Source organism: Dipodomys merriami, unplaced genomic scaffold, assembly GCF_024711535.1.
Source record: "Dipodomys merriami isolate MVZ:Mamm:240054 unplaced genomic scaffold, mDipMer1.0.p SCAF_7, whole genome shotgun sequence".
Classification (NCBI taxonomy): domain Eukaryota; kingdom Metazoa; phylum Chordata; class Mammalia; order Rodentia; family Heteromyidae; genus Dipodomys; species Dipodomys merriami.
The window spans coordinates 68,930,915-68,948,263 of record NW_027206290.1 but is presented as its reverse complement, the minus strand read 5'-3'; the positions used below and the strand labels follow the sequence as shown (position 1 = coordinate 68,948,263).

The following is a 17,349-nucleotide window of genomic DNA, read 5'->3' as shown; positions in this document are numbered from 1 at the left end:
ACTATTGCAAATTAACCACCAAAAAGCTGGAAGAGGAAATATGGCTTAAGTGATAGAACACTAGCCTTGAGTATAAAAAGCTCAGGGTCACTGCCCAGGCCCCGAGTTCAAGCTGTAGGAGTGGGTCGTACACACGTATACACACACACACACAATACACTCATACTGGAGGCTGAATATGATGCTACATTTTAGTAGTTGAGAGATCACAAGTTTCAGGCCAACCTTGGCTACAATAGTACCTCCCTGTCTGGAAAAATAAAGCTGATCACTAGTGGTTTACACTAATAAGCCCCACTACTCAGAAGGCTGAGACCTAGAGGTTTACAGTTTGAAGCCAGCCCAGTCCGAAGTTTGAGAGGCTCCATCTCCAATTAATCAGCAAAACATTGGAATGGAGGTATAGCTCAAGTGGGAAAGTGCCACTCTAGCAAGAAGGAAGCCTTGGGGTACTGGACACCCTCAGACCTGTCAAGGAAAGAGAAAGAGAAGCAGAGAAGAGGAGGCAAGCCAGATGCTGGCGGTTCATCGCTGTAATCCAAAGGCTAAGATCCAAAGAATCACAATTGTAAGGTCTGTACAAGGACACCCCCCTCTTGGCTAAGTCTCCACCCAGTATCTCTTACCTAGGTAACTGGCAGACCTGGAAGCAGTCACCTTCCCCTCCTGCTAGGTCACATCCTGGGCCACCTCTGGTCACATGTCTCCCATCTGACCTTAGGATGGTCCCAGATCCTGAGGTCACATCCAGATCCAGTGTGGCCACACCTTTCCCCCACCTGGCCACACCTCTACCTGTCCCTGGTCTAGACAAGTCCTGGCCCAGAGGTGGGTGGTTCCCCCCTTCCTCCTCCCTTTTCCTTTTCAGCCATGCTTCTCCTCCATGCATGGTGGGGCAGCAGTTCGGTAAATAAACGTCTTTTCCTGTCTGAATAGCGTGTGGTGTTCTCTTCATTGGCTACCTAATGAAACCTACCTATTTAATATACTTTACAACAATTTGAGGATATCACCAAATAATTAGCACAAACAGATGTGGTAGAGCGCTAGCCTACACAGGCCCTAAGTTTAAACTAAAATACTGGCAACAACAAAAACTTTCAAGTGGCAATGCTTGTCTAGCAAGCTTGAAGCCGAGTTCAACTTCCAGTACCCCAAACACCCTACTCCAGTTGAATATCCTTGAGCAGATTATACTCAGAGCCTCATCCCTCCCTCCGCGCCCCCCCCCCTTTGTGTTGGTAGTGAGGACTGAACTCAAGGGCACTCTGAGGAGCTTTTCCTGCTCAAGGCCATAGTGCTCTACCACTTTGAGCCACAACGCCACTTTCGGTTTCCTGGTGGTTGAATGGAGGTAAGTCTCACTGAGACGTTCCTGCCCAAGATGGCTTTGAACCTCCAACCTCAGATCTCAGTCTTCTGAGTACCTAGGTTTGCAAGGCCTGACCACCGGCTCCTAGCTTCCGGTGCGATGTTTCACCTGTCCTCAGCAGCAGAAAGATGCCTGGTCCCCGCTGCCCCGCAAACTCCGCCCCCAATCTAGATCCCGCCCTCAGAAAAAGCCCCGCCCCAACGCAGACCCCGCCCCTTGACACAAATCCCGCCCCAAACTAAACCCCGCCTCCCACACCAAGGCTCCGCCCTTTGCGAGAGGCCACGCCCACATCGGTCCCGCCCCTTTCCGTCTTCCAGGCCCGCCCCTCCCTCTGGGGCGCAGCGCGGCGGGTGAGCGAGCCCGGGAGTGGGTGGTCCGCGGGAGGGCGGGGTGGGGCCTCCGGGAGGCCGCGCGGAGGCCGGGGGTTCCGGGCGCCGCCGGGCGCCTGCGGCAGCTTGGGCGCCTTGCGGGAGGGGGGGTCCCCATGGGGAGACGGTTTTCCGGCCCCCCCTTCCCCGCTTCCGGGGCCGGTACTTTCGCTTTCTCTTCCGAATGACCCGGGCCTCCCCGGAGCCCGGCACCCCCGGCTCCCTGCCGCGTGGCGTCGCGCCGCCCCCCGCGCTCCCCACCTCGCCTCTCCCGTCCCACGCGGGGCCCCGGGGGGGGGTGATACCGCCCCGTTGCTGCCCGGGACCCCGGGACTCGGAGGGTGCCGAGCCCGCGCGGGGGCCGCGGGCCGGGGCCGAGTCACTGCCGCCGCGCGCCCTCCCTCAGGTGACCGCAGGTGGCCTTCCTCCGGAGCCGCGGCCGGGGGCATGGGCGCAGCCAGCCCCGATGGACGACAAGACCAAGAAAGGTGGGCACCGACGCGGGGCGGGGCTGGCGGGACGGGGGCCCTCGCCGGCCACATTGCGACCCGCTGACTGCCGAGGCGGCGTGGGGGCCGGGCCCGCGCGGGGCTGGGGCGCACCACGCCCCGAGGACGCTCCTGGGCCGGGGGGGGCGGGGGGAGACCTGAGTGCATCCGAGGAGCCTGGGTCCTCGGCCTCCACCCGCCTGTGGTGACCCTGGACTGACTGCTGGAAATACATCTCAGGACCAAGCCTAGAACCCTGGAGGCCTGCTCCCTTCAGTTCCCAGCCTGTGTGACCTCTTCCCAGAAACCCTCCCTCATTTCCTTCCTTCCTTCCTTCTTTCTCCTTCCTTCCTTCCTTCCTTCCTCCCTCCCTTCCTTTCCTCCCCTCTCTTCCTTTTTTTTTTTTTTTTCTCTTCCCCGTGCTGGACCTGGGGCTGACACTCATTACCTAGGTGCCATCCTTGAACTTTTGTGTTTGAGGCTAGTGCTCGACCATTTTGAGCTACAGCTCTATTTCTGGCTTTTTAGTGGTTAGATATAAGATTCTCATGGACTTTACTGCCTGGGCTGGCTTTGAACCACTGGATCCTTAGATCTCAGCCTCGTTAGTAGCTAGGATTACAGGAGTTGAGCCCCTGAGACTTGGCCTTTTTTTTTTTTTTTTTTAATGGTAGTTAATTGGAGATAAGAATCTCAGTGACCTCTGGCCCAGGCTTGCTTCAAACTTGGATCTTCAAATCTCAGCCTCCTGAGTAGCTAGAATTGCAGGTGTAAGCCACCACCACCAGGCACCTGTTTCTTTCCTGCCAGCTTGGATCACCCTCTACTTTTCTCTTGTTAAACTTACTCTTTCTGTCTCCTACACTGAACTAGGAGTTCAGAGTGGGGTGTGTGTGTGTGTGTATCTAAGCCCAGTTTCTGGGACAGTGAGTGACACACAGTAGGAGCTGTGTTTATCTTGTCATGTAAGTGAATAGGAAGTATGGGGGACTCTTAAGTATGAAGGACAAATGGAATCAAATGAACCTGGGGTGGAGGAGAGTGGGGCATGTCAGAGAAGGCCTCTCAGAAAGGGCCTTTTAATCTAGGATTAATACAGGAGCTCACTAGAAAGACACCTCTCACCCTCACTTCCCCCAAAGCAAACCTTGTGTTTACTGCTTCTGTTCTGGCTTTCAGCGGAAGAGATGGCCCTGAGCCTGGCTCGGGCAGTGGCTGGTGGAGACGAACAGGTAGCTGTGAAATGTGCTATCTGGCTGGCAGAGCAGCGGGTGCCCCTGCGTGTACAGCTGAAGCCTGAGGTCTCCCCAACACAGGACATCAGGTGAGGAATGCATGGCTGGCAGGAACTTAAGGTCTCTCAACCCTTGTGGCAGCCCGTGTTTTGTTTGTTTTTGTAGTACTGGGGACTGAACCCATGGCTTCACTGTCAGCTTGTACTGTCAGAAGATTTAGCTTCAAACCCCAGTTCTGTCACTAAACAATTATGAGATACAGTATACATATTTCCTATTTCAGTTTGTTTTCTCATTTTTTAAAAATGGTATAAAACTATCTGGTTAGGAGGTATTTTAAAATGTGAGGCAGGAAAAAAAAAAAAAAACCGGATCAAGTGGAGGCTAATCTTTCTTCCATCTCATTATCCTGCCATTCCTGGCCTCCATCCTGAGGATTGCTTCATGCTTGAAGATAGCTGCTCCAGCCGCAGCCATCCCATCAGAGGGAAGGAAGGAGGGAAGCCTGGGTACTGTTCCTAAGCTTTTTTGCTCGAGGCGAGTGCTCTACCACTTGAGCCACACCTCTACTTCTGGCTTTGTTTTTTCCCCCTTGGTGGTTAGTGATGAAGAGTCTCACAGACTTTCCTACAATGGGCTGGCTTGGAATCACAATCCTTAGATCTTTAGTCTCTTGAGTAGCTAGGATTATAGGTGGTGCCAGCTGGGAAGACACTTCTTAAGAACATAATTCAGTTCACATACTTCTGTACAGTTATTACAGAGCAGATCTTACTTTCACAACCAGGCTCAGTTTGAGTGGAAGCTGTGAAAGCCAGCCAGGCATCTAGCTAGAACTCGGGAATTCTACTTGATGAGGGAAACAAGGGAGAATGGATACAGGGGACTTCTTGCGGATGTGTGCCACCATGCCCAGCTTTTCTTGACTTTTCGTTAAAGCTCTCTCAGTTCACTTGCAGATGCACAGTAGTTTGCTCTGTGAGATGAACTGCTGCCCACAGCTTGGAGGATAGTAGAAAACGCCTTGTTGCTTCCAAGTGTGGCTTGTGAACCAGCAACATGGGCAAAATTTTGGGTCACACCTGAGACCTGTCTTCTGAGAGGCTCTGGCCAGCAGGAGGTCCCCGTTGTCTAGCTTAACAATATACTCTTTATTTTGTCAGTTGTGGGGCTTGAACTCAGGGCCTAGGTGCTGGCCCGGATCTTCTTTTAGCTCAAGGCTAGTACTCTACCACTTTGAGCCACAGCTCCATTTCTAGGTTTCTGGTGATTACTCCTTCCTTCCTTCCTTCCTTCCTTCCTTCCTTCCTTCCTTCCTTCCTTCCTTCCTTCCTTCCTTCCTTCCTTCCTTCCTTTTTTGTTGGTTGTGGGGCTTGAACTCTGGGCCTGGGTGCTGTCCCTGTGTTCTTCAGCTCAAGGCCAGCACTAACCACTTGAGCCACAACACCACTTTCTGGTGGTTTATTGGAGATAGAGTCTCATGGACTTTCCTGCCTGGGCTGGCTTTGAACCACAGTCTTCAGATTTCAGCCTCCTGGGTAGCTAGAATTACAAATCTGAGCCACTGGCACCTGATGCAATATATGATCTTTTTAATGTGTTGGTGAATTCAGTGTGCAAGAATCTTTTGAGAGTTTTTGCATTGATGCTCATCAGAGATTCACCTGTAATTTTCTGCTATGTCTCCAGTTCTTCTCCACCCTAGATCTGTTTCCTTTGGGGTCAGCTCTGTTTTTGCATCAAGACCCTTTTCTTGCTTTTTTTTTATTATAAAGATACTGTACAGAGGGGTACAGTTACATGAGTAAGGTAATAATGAGTACATTTCTTATCAGCTTTGTTACCCCTTTTTCTTGCTTCTGATCTAAAAAATGTGTGAAAATCCTTGAGAAAGTTAGTGGTTAGTAAGGCATAGTGCCTAGGCCCTAAGTTCAAGCCCCAATCCTGGCGTGCGCGCACACACACACACACACACACACACACACACACACACACACGGTGTTGAAATATCACACACACACGGTGCTAAAATAACACACACACACACACACACACACACACACACACACACACACACACACACACACACACACACACACACACACACACACACACACACACACACACACACACACACACACACACACACACACACACACACACACACACACAGTTGGTGCTAAAATATCAGGCTGAGGTTGTAGCCCGGTAGTGAACCACCTTCCTCACATGTGGGATTCTCTGGGTTTGATCTCAACATTGTAAAGTAAAAGAGCACTTTGGAATACTACTTGGATTTAAATCCTGGGTCAGGGTCTCATGTATCTGTGTGTAATAAAGGGGTACAGTTCCTGCTTCTTGGGGTGGTTGAACAGATTAAATAACTTAGTGCACTCCAAGGACATTGAAGAGTCTTGGCTTGAGGTTAGAAACAGCTGCTGGTGGTTTGACTGAGAGTTGGTGGTAGATAGGCCTGGGAGGTCTGTGGTGCACTGAGCCTGGTTTGTTCTAAAAGTGTGAGTCAGTCAGGAGAGGATGCAGTGGTCAGATAGAGGAGGAAAGTGAGGGGTACAAGAATCCAGGGAGACCTTCCTCTGATTGGGGCTGAGCATGCACACGCTTGCATGTGCATGCAAACCGGTCACATGGCTAGAGCTTTGGGCCTGCCTTCCCTGCAGGCTGTGTGTGAGCGTGGAGGATGCCCAGAGGCACATTGTGACCATCTGGCTCACTGTACGACCAGACATGACAGTAGCCTCCCTCAAGGACATGGTGAGTGAGGGTGCTGAAGGGCAATGGGGGTGTTTCTGTTTCCTGGTGCATCCTCTCTGGCCTTCCATTCCCACTCTCCCTCTCGGGGTGCTCCTTCAGGTCTTCCTGGACTACGGCTTTCCATCCACCCTGCAGCAGTGGGTGTTTGGGCAGCGGCTGGCACAAGATCAGGAGACCCTGCATTCCCATGGGGTGCGGCAGAATGGGGACAGTGCCTACCTGTACCTGCTATCAGCCTGCAACACCTCGCTCAACCCCCAGGAGTTGCAGCGGCAGCGGCAGCTGCGGATGCTGGAAGGTGAGGCCCGGTCCACAGCGAGGCCCTGGCAGGGCAGCCCTTCGGGCCCACGGGCAGAGGATACCACCTGTGGGGAAGAGGGGACACGGGTGTTAGTGAGCATTTCACAGAACCAGTTGGACAACAGCTGGCATAGTATCGGGGGCCAGGTTGACTGCTGCTGTCAAACTTACCAGCTTTGTGACCCTGGGCAAGTTCATTCCTGTCTCTGTTTCTGTTTTCTCTATTTGTAAATTGAGTGTGAGGCTAATTACAACTAGTGTTCATTCTAAACTTAGTACTTGCGCAGTATTTTAGAGCTGTAGAAAGTTAGAGGATTGTCCAAAGAATGGTGCAGATTTCCCATACACCTTTAATGTTAACATTTTACCTCATTTGACTTGCTTTATTTATTTATTTATTTATTTGGGTCCAGTCATGGGGCCTGAACTCTGGGCCTGGGCGCTGTCCCTCAGCTCCTCAGCTCAAGGCTAGCGCTCTACCATTTGAGCCACAGCGCCACTTCCCCCTTTTTTCTTTTTTGCTTATGTGGTGCTGAGGAATCGAACCCAGGGCCTTATGCATGCAAGGCAAGCGGTCTACCACTGAGCCACCTTCCCAGCCCTTGACTTGCTTTATACAAGATAATTTGGGTCATTCTGTGTTCCTCTCTCCTAAAAAATGCTTTGGCATGGATTTCCTTAAAAAGAAGGGTCTCAGCCGGGTACTGGTGGCTCATGCCTGTAATCCCAGCTACTCAGGAGGCTGAGAATCAGGGTTAAAAGCCAGCCCAGGCAGGAAAGTCTTGTGAGACTATCTCTAATAAACCACTCAGAAAAATCTGGAATTGGCACTTTTCTGGTGGTTTATTGGAGACAAGAGTCTCATGGACTTTCCTGCTTGGGCTGGCTTTGAACCTTGATCCTCAGATCTCAGCCTCCTGAGTAGCTAGGATTACAGGTGTGAGCCACCAGCACTCAGTTCCCAGCCCCTTCTGATCTTGAGACTACTCTGGTCCTTTGACTCCTGAGCTGACTTTTAAAAGGTCCTTCCTTCCTTCCCTCCTTCCCTCCCTCCCTCCCTCCCTCCCTCCCTCCCTCCCTCCCTCCCTCCCTCCCTCCCTCCCTCCTTCCTTCCTTCCTTCCTTCCTTCCTTCCTTCCTTTATTTTTGTGTCAGTACTGAGGCTTGAACTGGGTCTGGACACTGCCCCTTAGCTTATTCACTCAAGGGAGGATAGCAGGGAGGGCTCTGCCTGGTTGCTCAGGGTGTGGACATGGATCCACTATCCCCTTTCCCCTTCAACAGATCTGGGCTTCAAGGATCTCACATTGCAGCCACGTGGTCCTCTGGAGCCTGTCCTTCCCAAGCCTGGTGCCCCTCAGGAGCCAGCACAGCCAGGTGCAGAGCCCCCACCAGTAAGTGGCCACCTTCTGTGTTCCTCTGACCCATGTGCCTAGTCCAGCCTCTCTCCACTCACAGCCCATTGCCTCCAGGTGGGCTGGCAGTGCCCAGGGTGCACCTTCATCAACAAGCCCACGAGGCCTGGCTGTGAGATGTGCTGCAGGGCGCGACCCGAGGCCTACCAGGTGCCTGCATCCTACCAGCCTGACGAGGAGGAGCGGGCACGACTGGCTGGCGAGGAGGAGGCGCTGCGCCAGTACCAGCAGGTGGGTGCGCATCCTGGGACAGACTGGAAGGCGCTGCCTGGGCCTGGAGGGGGACCCACCGGCACCTGGCGGGGAGGCCTGGGCCAGGAAGGGAGCCAGCTGCACCTACCGCGCCTCTTGGCTACTGCCTTGCCCCTCTGAGTATACTGCTAGCTGTCACCCTGCACTGACTCTGAACCACCCACTCTGAGGTCACCCTGAGCACATTCAGTGCCCTTCAGATTCTTCACTTACTCTGCCCCATGTGGGCTGCGTCTCTGCTCCTGCCTTTAATCTCCCTCCCCCCCCCCCCCCCCCCGTGTTCCTGGTTGTCACCTCAACACCCCAGCTGTAACTCTGACTGTACTTAGCCATGACCTCACCCCGGTTGTCTGTGACCTTGCTCCTTTTCTACCTAGTGACACCTCACCCTGGACCCCACTCTTACCCCAAGGCTATCCTCTAGCATTGGCTCACCCCTGCCTTCCTGTGACCTGGCTCCCCACTGCCCCCTGGGGTGACACGCCCCGAGTGTTACCCTGGAATCACGGCTTTGAACCCATGCCCCAACCCTCGCTTTGACTCAGTGTCTGGCCCCATCCGCGATCTGGCTGTGCGCTGGCTTTGCTCCTCCCATTCTGGCTCCACCAAGTGTCCTTACCACCACTCTGCCACCCCTGGCTCACCATTCAAAACCTCTCCTGGCTGATACCCGCAGCAGCTCCAGCCCGGCCTCCCTCCTGCCCCTCGGCCTCCTCAGCTGCCTTCCAACACCCAGCTTTGCAGTTCCAGCCTCCCTCCTCCCCACCCCTCTGCCCCTGCTCTCCCCTGCCCGGACTCCTGCCCCACCACCCCAGACCCTGACCCACCCCACGGCCCCGCCCACCCATGTGCCCAGCGGAAGCAGCAGCAGCAGGAGGGGAACTATCAGCAGCATATCCAGCTGGAGCAGAAGAGTCTGGTGCTGAACATGGAGCCCGCTGAGTGCCCAGTGTGCTACTCAGCGTTGGCGCCCGGTGAGGCTGTGGTGCTGCGAGAGTGTCTGCACACCTTCTGCAGGTGCGGCCCTGCCCCACGCCCCTGTGTACCCATCCAGGCCCCACCCTAAGTGGATGTATGTGGGTGGGGCTTTGCACTCACCCTTCTGATTGGATGCTCAGAGAACTGCACTGTAGACTCTACCTCTCCAGTTGCAGACAAAAAAGGAGGGGTAGAGAGTGGCCCATTGACTTAGCCAGGGCCACAGTTCTGAGGGTCAGGGCCTCCTCCCTCACCTGTCCCTTGTTGTCCTGTCTGTGTAAGGGCATGGGGGCCTGCCTGGCAGGCTTACTTCCACCTGTCCTTCGCTGCTGGACAGTTGGCCCCTGTGAATCTCCTGTGGAGCATTCCCACCCCTGGGCTGGGAAAAGGTGCTCATTCCCCACAGTGGTGGAGCTGCTGGAGTGCCAGTCTCCCTTCCTGCCTCCTGGAGCTGCCATTGTGGTGGGAAGGCCATGTGAACCCCACAGCCACTGGCCTGTACTGTACATGGCCTGTACGGAAATAGTGGTGTCAGAAGTGGTGGTTTTGGTGTGATGGCTTGGCAGCCAGAGGCATGGGAAAAGGGAATTGAAGAGTAACCCAACTGGGAGTGCTTGAAGAGGTGCCCTGGATCAGTCTGTGCCCAGCAAGTGTGGGTGGCCAGCCTGAGCCTAACCCTGCCTTTCCCTCCCCAGGGAGTGCCTGCAGGGCACCATCCGCAACAGCCAGGAGGCGGAGGTCTCCTGCCCCTTCATTGACAACACTTACTCCTGTCCTGGCAAGCTGCTGGAGAGGGAGATCCGGGCGGTAAGGGCAGGAAGTGAGGGGAAGGGAAGGTCTGGAGGCTGGGAGCTGGTGGGCAGCACTGACTTGTTTGCTGCAGTCCCATTGGCCAAACAGATCACATGGCCAGGTGGCATCTGTGTGGTTGGCACCGCAACAGCAGTCTTGTGCTGCACCTGTGCACGGTTGACCCTGTGGTTGAGATCATTAACTGCCAGGCTCCCTTGCTGACGGCTGTGCCTAGAGCAGGTCTTCTTCCTTCTCTAGGCTTCCATTTCCCTGACTGTAAGGTGGTTGTTGGATGTGACTTCCAACTTTAAAACTGCTGGGAAATGGCCTTTCCAGAACTGGGCATTTTGAGCTCTCTGGCCAAAACATGGAGCCAGGAGGTGGCCTGGGTTTAGAAGGAACACCCAGATTCATACACAAGGCCCCAGGTGCTTTTTATCACTCCTGACTCTCTTCTGTGACTCTTTCTCCTGAGGACCTCTCCTCCCCAAACCTCCCTAAGTGTTTCCTGGAGGTGAGACAGGGCTTGGCCCAGAGAAGAACCAGGCTCACTCTGACATCAGAGCAGCTCCTGGTCCCTGGGGCTTCTGAGCAGACAGCTCTGGCTGCTGGCTGAGGTGGGCTTGCTATAGCGAGAGACCCTGAGACTGACATTCCTTTTGTTCTCAGCACATAGTCACAGGCCTCTGGGTTTTCCCAGGAAGTCTGTCTCTGCTAGGGGGACCACATGGAGGGGTCGGGGAGTGGGGAGGCGAGGGCCACGGACTGAGGCAGTTGGCGTTGTTTTTAGAGAAACAACAAGCAACCTGCCTAAACCACAGAAACCCAGATCAAACATCAAAAAGAAAAATCACCCACGGTCCTGGGCCCCAGGGAGCCTCTCATTGTATTTTGGCCCGTTGCCCTGTGTTTCTGGGTCTACATGTTCTTAATGTCCTCTATTAGAGAATATTTTGCACACAATAAAATAGACCCATTGTAAGTGTGCAGTTGGATGCGTTTTAACAAATGTAAGCCTCACAACCACCACCCAGTCGAGACAGAACTTGGGTGTGAGGGTTCCCTCAGGGCCAGCAGCATAGCTGCCTCAGTTAGCTGTGCTTCGGAACCTTTGCAGGGGTCATCCCTAGTGGTTAGTGGCGCTTGAGGGAGCCTGCTTGCTCCTCCTCAGCCAGGGCACTGTTTTTGGAAAGGCTGAGGTGGTAGCACTGTCTCTGCCACAGCACTATTCTTGTGGAACTGATGGACCAGGATACTGATCTCACCATACTACTCACATTGTTCATTGAAATTTTGTCCATTTTCCTTTTACTGTGGTCAGATAAACATAACATTTAATTTATTGTTTTGTTTTGTTGGTACTGGGATTGAACTCAGGGCTTCACACCTGCTAGGCAAGTAATCTTTTTTTTGCTTTCAGTTTGCTTTTCAGAGTCTTATGTTTGCTTGTTTGTTTTGTTTTATTCTGGTCCTGGGGCTTGAACTCAGTGCCTGGGCACTGTCCTTGAGCTTTTTTTCTCAATGATGGTGTTCTCCCACTTGAGCCACAGCTTGAACTCAGGGCCTAGGCATTGTCCCTCAGCTCTTCAGCTTAAGGCAAACACTCTACCACTTGAGCCACAGTGCCATTTCCAGTTTTTTGGTGGTTAATTGGAGATAAGAGTCTCACGGACTTTCCTGCCTGGGCTGGCTTTGAACTGTGAGCCTCAGATCTCAGCTTCCTTAGTTAGGATTACAGGCGTGAGCCACTGGTTCCCGGCTGAGTCCTATGTTTTTATCCAGACTGTCCTGGGATCTTGGTCCACCTACCACAACTCTCCAACTAACTGGGATAGTGCGTGCTCCACCACATCTAACCCCATTTGAACCACTTTTAAGTGCACAGTCAAGGCATTGCTGTGGAGCCGTCACCTCCCTCGTCTTCAGAGCATTAGCCTTTCTGGGTGACATTTTTAAGCATGGGAGGGTTGGGTGAAGAGCCGAGTGTGGGCGGGGTGGAATTGAGGGACTAGGCTAGGCTTGTAGGGAGTGTGCTTGCTGGAGCAAGGTTGGCTGTGGGGTTTCTGAGCTCGAATGAGCAGAGCATGTATATCCGTGGCAGCTCCTGTCCCCTGAGGACTATCAGCGCTTCCTGGACCTCAGCGTCTCCCTGGCAGAGACCCGCAGTGCATTCAGCTACCACTGCAAGACCCCCGACTGCAGGGGCTGGTGCTTCTTTGAGGATGATGTCAATGAGTTCACCTGCCCCGTGTGCTTCCACGTCAACTGCCTGCTCTGCAAGGTGGGCAGGACCCGCTGGCTCCACGTCCTCACCCAGCTAGCTCACGGCACTTCCTGCTCGGTGCCCTGGGAAGGTAGCCCTGTGGCGGTCAGGGAGAGGCCCCGGCCCCGGCCCCAGCAGGTTCCTCAGCTCTACATAGGCTTGACCCAGTACAGAGCACTAACTGAGCCCCATCCTGAGCTCTGATCCTGGACCAAGACTTGGCTGTGGACTGAGTCCAGACCCACTTATCCACTGAATCCTGGTCCCCATTTTGCAACATCCCTGTCCAGGTTCCAGATGAGCCCCTGCTCCAACCTCAGCCTGCGCCCTGGCTCTGGACCAAGTGCTTAACTTGGCCCCCATAGAAGCCTAGCTCCAAACCATACTTCAACCCTAATCTGAACTGAGCTCTGACCTCAAACCCAGACAGCCCTGCCTGATCTTCCCTAGGCCGCTTTGGCTATGTGCCCTTGGAAGCCACCCACTAAGGGGCAGCATTCTCTTGGGTCTTCCCTGCTTGCGGCTCTCTGCCCTCTTCTGAACTGTGACGGACACAAGGCCAGCCTGGGCTACATAGTGAGAAGCTGTCTCGAAACAAAAAGCTTTGTGTCCTGTGTCCTTGCCCTGCCCTGCCCCTCTCCTCCCCTCGCCTCCCCTCCCTTCCCCTCTTCCAGCTTCCTTAAAAAAAAACAACAAAAACCCTTTAAAAAATGGTTACTATAAAGGTGATTTACATAGGGTTACAGTTATGTAAGTCAGGTAATAAGTACATTTCTTTCTGGACAAGTCACACCTTCCCTTGTTCTCTCCCAGTTTTTCCCTCCTGTCCACCCACAAGTTGTATAATTCATCTTCAACAGTGTTTAGTGAGTACCACTTCTAGTAGCTTTTTTTTTTTTTGAAATATCTTTATTTTATTTTTTTCTTTTTGCTTATGTGGTGCTGAGGAATCAAACCCAGGGCCTCAGGCATGCAAGGCAAGCACTCTACCACTGAGCCACCCCAGCCCCTTATTTTATTTTTTATTTTTTTATTTTTTTGTGGGGCTTGAACTCGGGCTTGGGCGCTGTCCATGCGCTCTTCAGCTCAAGGCGAGCACTCTACCGTTTGAGCTACAGCACCACTTCCAGTTTTCTAGTGGTTTATTGGAGATGAGTCTCATGGAGTTTCCTGCCTGGGCTGGCTTTGAACCATGATCCTCAGATCTCAGCCTCCTGAGTAGCTAGGATTACTGGTGTGAGCCACCGGCACCCTGCTTTTTTTTTTTTTTTAAAGTACCAGTCCTGGGTCTTGAACCCAGGGCCTGGGCACTGTCCTACTTGAGCTGCTAGAACTGTTCCACTTGAGCCACAGTGTCATTTCTGGCTTTTTCTGAGTATGTGGTACTGAGGAATCAAACCCAGGGTTTCATGCATGCTAGGCAAGCACTCTACCCCTGAGCCACCTTCCCGGCCCCTTCCAGCTCCTTAATTGAGCCCTGGGGAAGCTTCTCACCCAGAGTCCCTCACTCCTGCAGGCCATCCACGAGCACATGAACTGCAAGGAGTATCAGGATGACCTGGCCCTTCGGGCTCAGAATGACATGGCTGCCCGGCAGACAACGGAGATGCTGAGGGTGAGGCAGGGCCAAGGGCCAGGGGATCTGAGAGCTGGGGCTGAGAAAGGGCCACGTTTGTAAGTTTCTGGAGGCCTCGCCCTCCCGGCCACACTCCTGTTTGGAGATGGGAGTCAGCCAAGAGGCCCGATGGAAGTGGGAAGAGGGCCTGGTGGAGAGGCCTGCTGTAAACCCAGGAGGGCGACACTGCTCCCTGGGAGGGGCCCGCTTAGCACCTGCCTTGCCCCAGGTGATGCTGCAGCAGGGTGAGGCCATGCACTGCCCGCAGTGCCAGATTGTGGTGCAGAAGAAGGACGGCTGCGACTGGATCCGCTGCACGGTGTGCCACACGGAGATCTGTTGGGTCACCAAGGGCCCGCGCTGGGGCCCGGGCGTAAGTCCCCCAGGAACAGGGCTGGGGTTGGCCTTAGAGGAAGCTTGGAAAACTACAGCCCATACGCCAAACATAACCAACTGCCTGTGTTGTACAGCTCCCAAGCTCTGCACTTTTATGACTTAAGTAGTTTGGACATATCAAAAGACTAAGTGCAAGTGGCTTTTGCCTATATTAGCTCAAGAAACTGAGATCTAGAGGGCCAAGATTCAAAGCCAGGACAGAAAGTTCGTGAGACTTTGTCTCCGAAATAACCAGCAAAACCCAGTCTGGAAGTGTGGCTCAAGTGATAAAGAGTGTCAGCAGAGCAAGCAAGCCGAGCCAAAAGCGCAAGGCCTTGAGTCAACACCGTAGGGCTAGGGGGCTGGGAAGGTGGCTCAGTGGTAGAGCGCTTGCCTTGCATGCATGAGGCTCTGGGTTCGATTCATTAGCACCACATAAGCAAAAAGAAAAAAGCTGGAAGTGGCACTGTGGCTCAAGTGGTAGAGCGCTAGCCTTGAGCTGAAGAGCTGAGGGACAGCACCCAGGCCTAGAGTTCAGGCCCCATGACTGGACCCCCCTCTCCCCCCAAAAAAAAAAACTGTAGCGCTAGCAAAATATAAAAAGGTGTAATACTTCATAGTGTAAAAATTATTTATTATATATAACCCAGGACCACTACTAGACAAACACTCTACCTACTTGAGCCATGTCTCTAGCCTCGAAAACATAAAATCCCTGAAATGGGAACAGTAGCAGGACCTGTCTCAGGCTTCTCGTTAGAATCAAGGGAGAAAAATGCAGAAGTACGTAGCAGAGTGCCTGTCACCCATGAGCACCTCGCGCGTGGAGGCTGGCGTCACTTGTGTTCTGCGGGAGGCGGGGGAAGCCCCCTCCTGCGGCCCTGTGCTGGCTATCCGTACACGCAAGGCCCAGCTACGCGGTTCTGCTCTTGGCCGGGGGGCTAAGGCGGCCCAGGAAGGGCTCCGTGGCGGCTCCCAGCAGGCAGGCGGGATGAGGGGGCGTCCTTGGAGAGGCTGCTCTGGGGGGAGGACCTTTGGGACCATGGGGAGGGGGGGAGGGGGAGGAGGTGTGCCTAGTCTGGGCTGATGGAGTGCTCACCACCTTGACTCCTCTCTCTGTCTCAGGGCCCAGGGGACACCAGCGGGGGCTGCCGCTGCCGGGTCAATGGAATTCCTTGCCACCCCAGCTGTCAGAACTGCCACTGAACCGAAGGTGGCGGGACTCCACACCAGTCCAGCCTTACATCTGTAGGCAGTTGCTGGGTGGGTCTGGAGGTCTGGCCTTGCTTTTGATTTCTAGCCTGTGAGAGGCCTCTGTGCTTGGCATGGCTAGGCCTGAACTGCATGGATGGCATGCTCATCACGGGTCTCGCAAGGCCTAGCCCGAGTCGGCTGTTGTCCACAGTCACATCTGCCCCAGTGCCTTTGCCTTTCCTCGGGGCTCGCTGGCTGGGCCTCTTAGTGCTCTTGGCAACTCTCTCCTCTGCCTGATGCCAGCCTTGCAGCAGCCCCTGGCCAAAGGTCTCACTGGCTGGAGCCTCTGAGCTTGCGTCACTCCACTCTCCCCCCGGTCACCTTTGCCCCGGACACAGAGCCCCTGCTGTCTCCCCTGCTTGTCCGCGTTGGGGGTAACTGCTCTGCTGCTGTTACTGGAGGCCTGGTGCCTCTTAGAGCTGCTGTGAACCTGTTCAGAGCCAGGGAGAGCCTGGGCAGGCTGAGGCACCGCGCACCGCCGCCCTGTCTCCTGTTCTGCCACTGGAGTGAATTAAAGTGGTTTTCCAGGAGGGAACGTGGACTGTCCTTGAAAGGGGTGACTGTGGTGGGCAGGCCCCATGTGGAGGTCTCTGGGAAGGGGTCCGCTGTTTTCAGTCATGAGGCTGACCATGCAGGGAGGCTGTGGCAGACCTGGCACGCCGGCGCCCAGCCTCTGGGACAGGCAGTTTGCAGGTCAGTCTGTGGTGAAGGGCTGGGGGTCAGCTGGGTAGAGAGAGGGAAACGGAGGTTGCTGCCATGGGGGGGAGCAAGGTGGCCCAATCTACTGTCAAGATGGCTTTGATAACCTCCCCCTCCCCCCCAAAGGCTGCCACTCTGCTACATGGTGCCCACTCAGAAGAGCTGACCCAGGCACCTTGAGCAGACCGCAGAGCGAGGGGCGGGGTGCCTTCACCTCCAGTGTGAGGGCAACTAAGTAGCTTCCCTGCGGCACTGAGCGGAAGAGGGCAGAGCCCTCCCAGGTCCTGCCACACACCTGGGCTGTGCACCCACAGCCTTCGTGCTGCAGTCAGGTGTCGTCTCCTTTTGCCCTTGCAGAAGGTGTGGGGCTGACCCCTGTTGGGATCCAGCAATACAACCCCAGCACTAGCTGGTGTGGGTATGAAGTGCCACAAGTGAAAGGGCCGGCCCAGCGACTGCCCAGCCTCAGATGCCCACCAGATGGGGCGCCTGGGGACACACTTCTGCGTGTCCTGGGGCTGCCATACTCCCAGGCTCAGTGATGGACTTGGTGCATGCAGAAGCAGCCAAATGGGAAAGAGGTGGGGTAGGGGCTTCCATGATCTCTGCCCCACTCCCCTAGAAGCTCAGCTCCACCCCCAGAGCCCCACCCCAGACATCCCCCTAACCGCCTGGTCTTTCTGGTGAGCAGCCCCACCCGAAGGCTGCCCACTGTAAGGTCCCACTTTAGGTCACCTAGTTAGCCTGTCTCAAGTGGGACCAAAGGGATTGGGAAGGGCAACAAGACACTGGTCTTCCACTTCTTGGAAAAATAACCAAAGCCCTAGGCCCTGGCCCCTGGTCTCACCTCCAGCTACTCATTGTCTGCACAGCCCTCCAGGGTGAGCCAGAGGCAGACTGCTCACTGTAGCCCATTGCCCATGGCTGTCACATCAAGGGCAGCATGGCATGGTGGGAGGTAACATTAAAGAAGTCCTGTCAGCCAGCCCTGGGTCCTCACATCGCCCCTCAGAGCCAGAAGACATCTGTGAACACCTGAAACAACCCAGATGGGACTGGCAGGCCTGTTCCAATAACAGGGGACACGGAGGCTGCTGGTGGCTGGACAAGAAGAGAAAACTGGGAGTGTGTGTGTGGGGGGGGGGGGGGCTGCCCCCAGAGCTGAAATA

The 17,349-nt window shown here is 54.5% G+C and overlaps 1 protein-coding gene across 6 annotated transcripts; it reads left to right on the top strand.

Moving 5' to 3' along the window:
- Positions 1-1,699: 1,699 nt before the first annotated feature.
- Rbck1 (RANBP2-type and C3HC4-type zinc finger containing 1) lies at positions 1,700-16,016 on the top strand. Of its 6 annotated transcripts, XM_070006978.1 has the most exons (13): positions 1,700-1,725; positions 2,150-2,231; positions 3,411-3,555; positions 6,145-6,238; positions 6,338-6,536; positions 7,822-7,931; positions 8,010-8,183; positions 9,061-9,221; positions 9,878-9,989; positions 12,076-12,255; positions 13,754-13,852; positions 14,082-14,225; positions 15,353-16,016. In XM_070006978.1, the coding sequence occupies exons 2-13, from the start codon at positions 2,210-2,212 to the stop codon at positions 15,431-15,433; spliced, it is 1,521 nt and encodes a 506-aa protein (XP_069863079.1). In that variant the 5' UTR covers positions 1,700-1,725; positions 2,150-2,209; the 3' UTR covers positions 15,434-16,016. The 6 variants fall into 6 exon arrangements, with proteins under 6 accessions (XP_069863079.1, XP_069863080.1, XP_069863078.1 ...); XM_070006979.1 differs by lacking the exon at positions 3,411-3,555; XM_070006977.1 differs by lacking the exon at positions 1,700-1,725 and having other exon boundaries at positions 1,785-2,231; positions 14,082-14,171.
- The last annotated feature ends 1,333 nt before the right edge of the window (positions 16,017-17,349 follow it).

Coding starts and splice junctions, on each gene's coding strand:
- Rbck1 (XM_070006975.1), top strand. CDS start 1,928: ATGACCCGGGCCTCCCCGGAGCCCGGCACCCCCGGCTCCCTGCCGCGT. Junction 2,232..3,410: donor GGACGACAAGACCAAGAAAG/GTGGGCACCGAC, acceptor TCTGGCTTTCAG/CGGAAGAGATGGCCCTGAGC. Junction 6,239..6,337: donor TAGCCTCCCTCAAGGACATG/GTGAGTGAGGGT, acceptor GTGCTCCTTCAG/GTCTTCCTGGACTACGGCTT.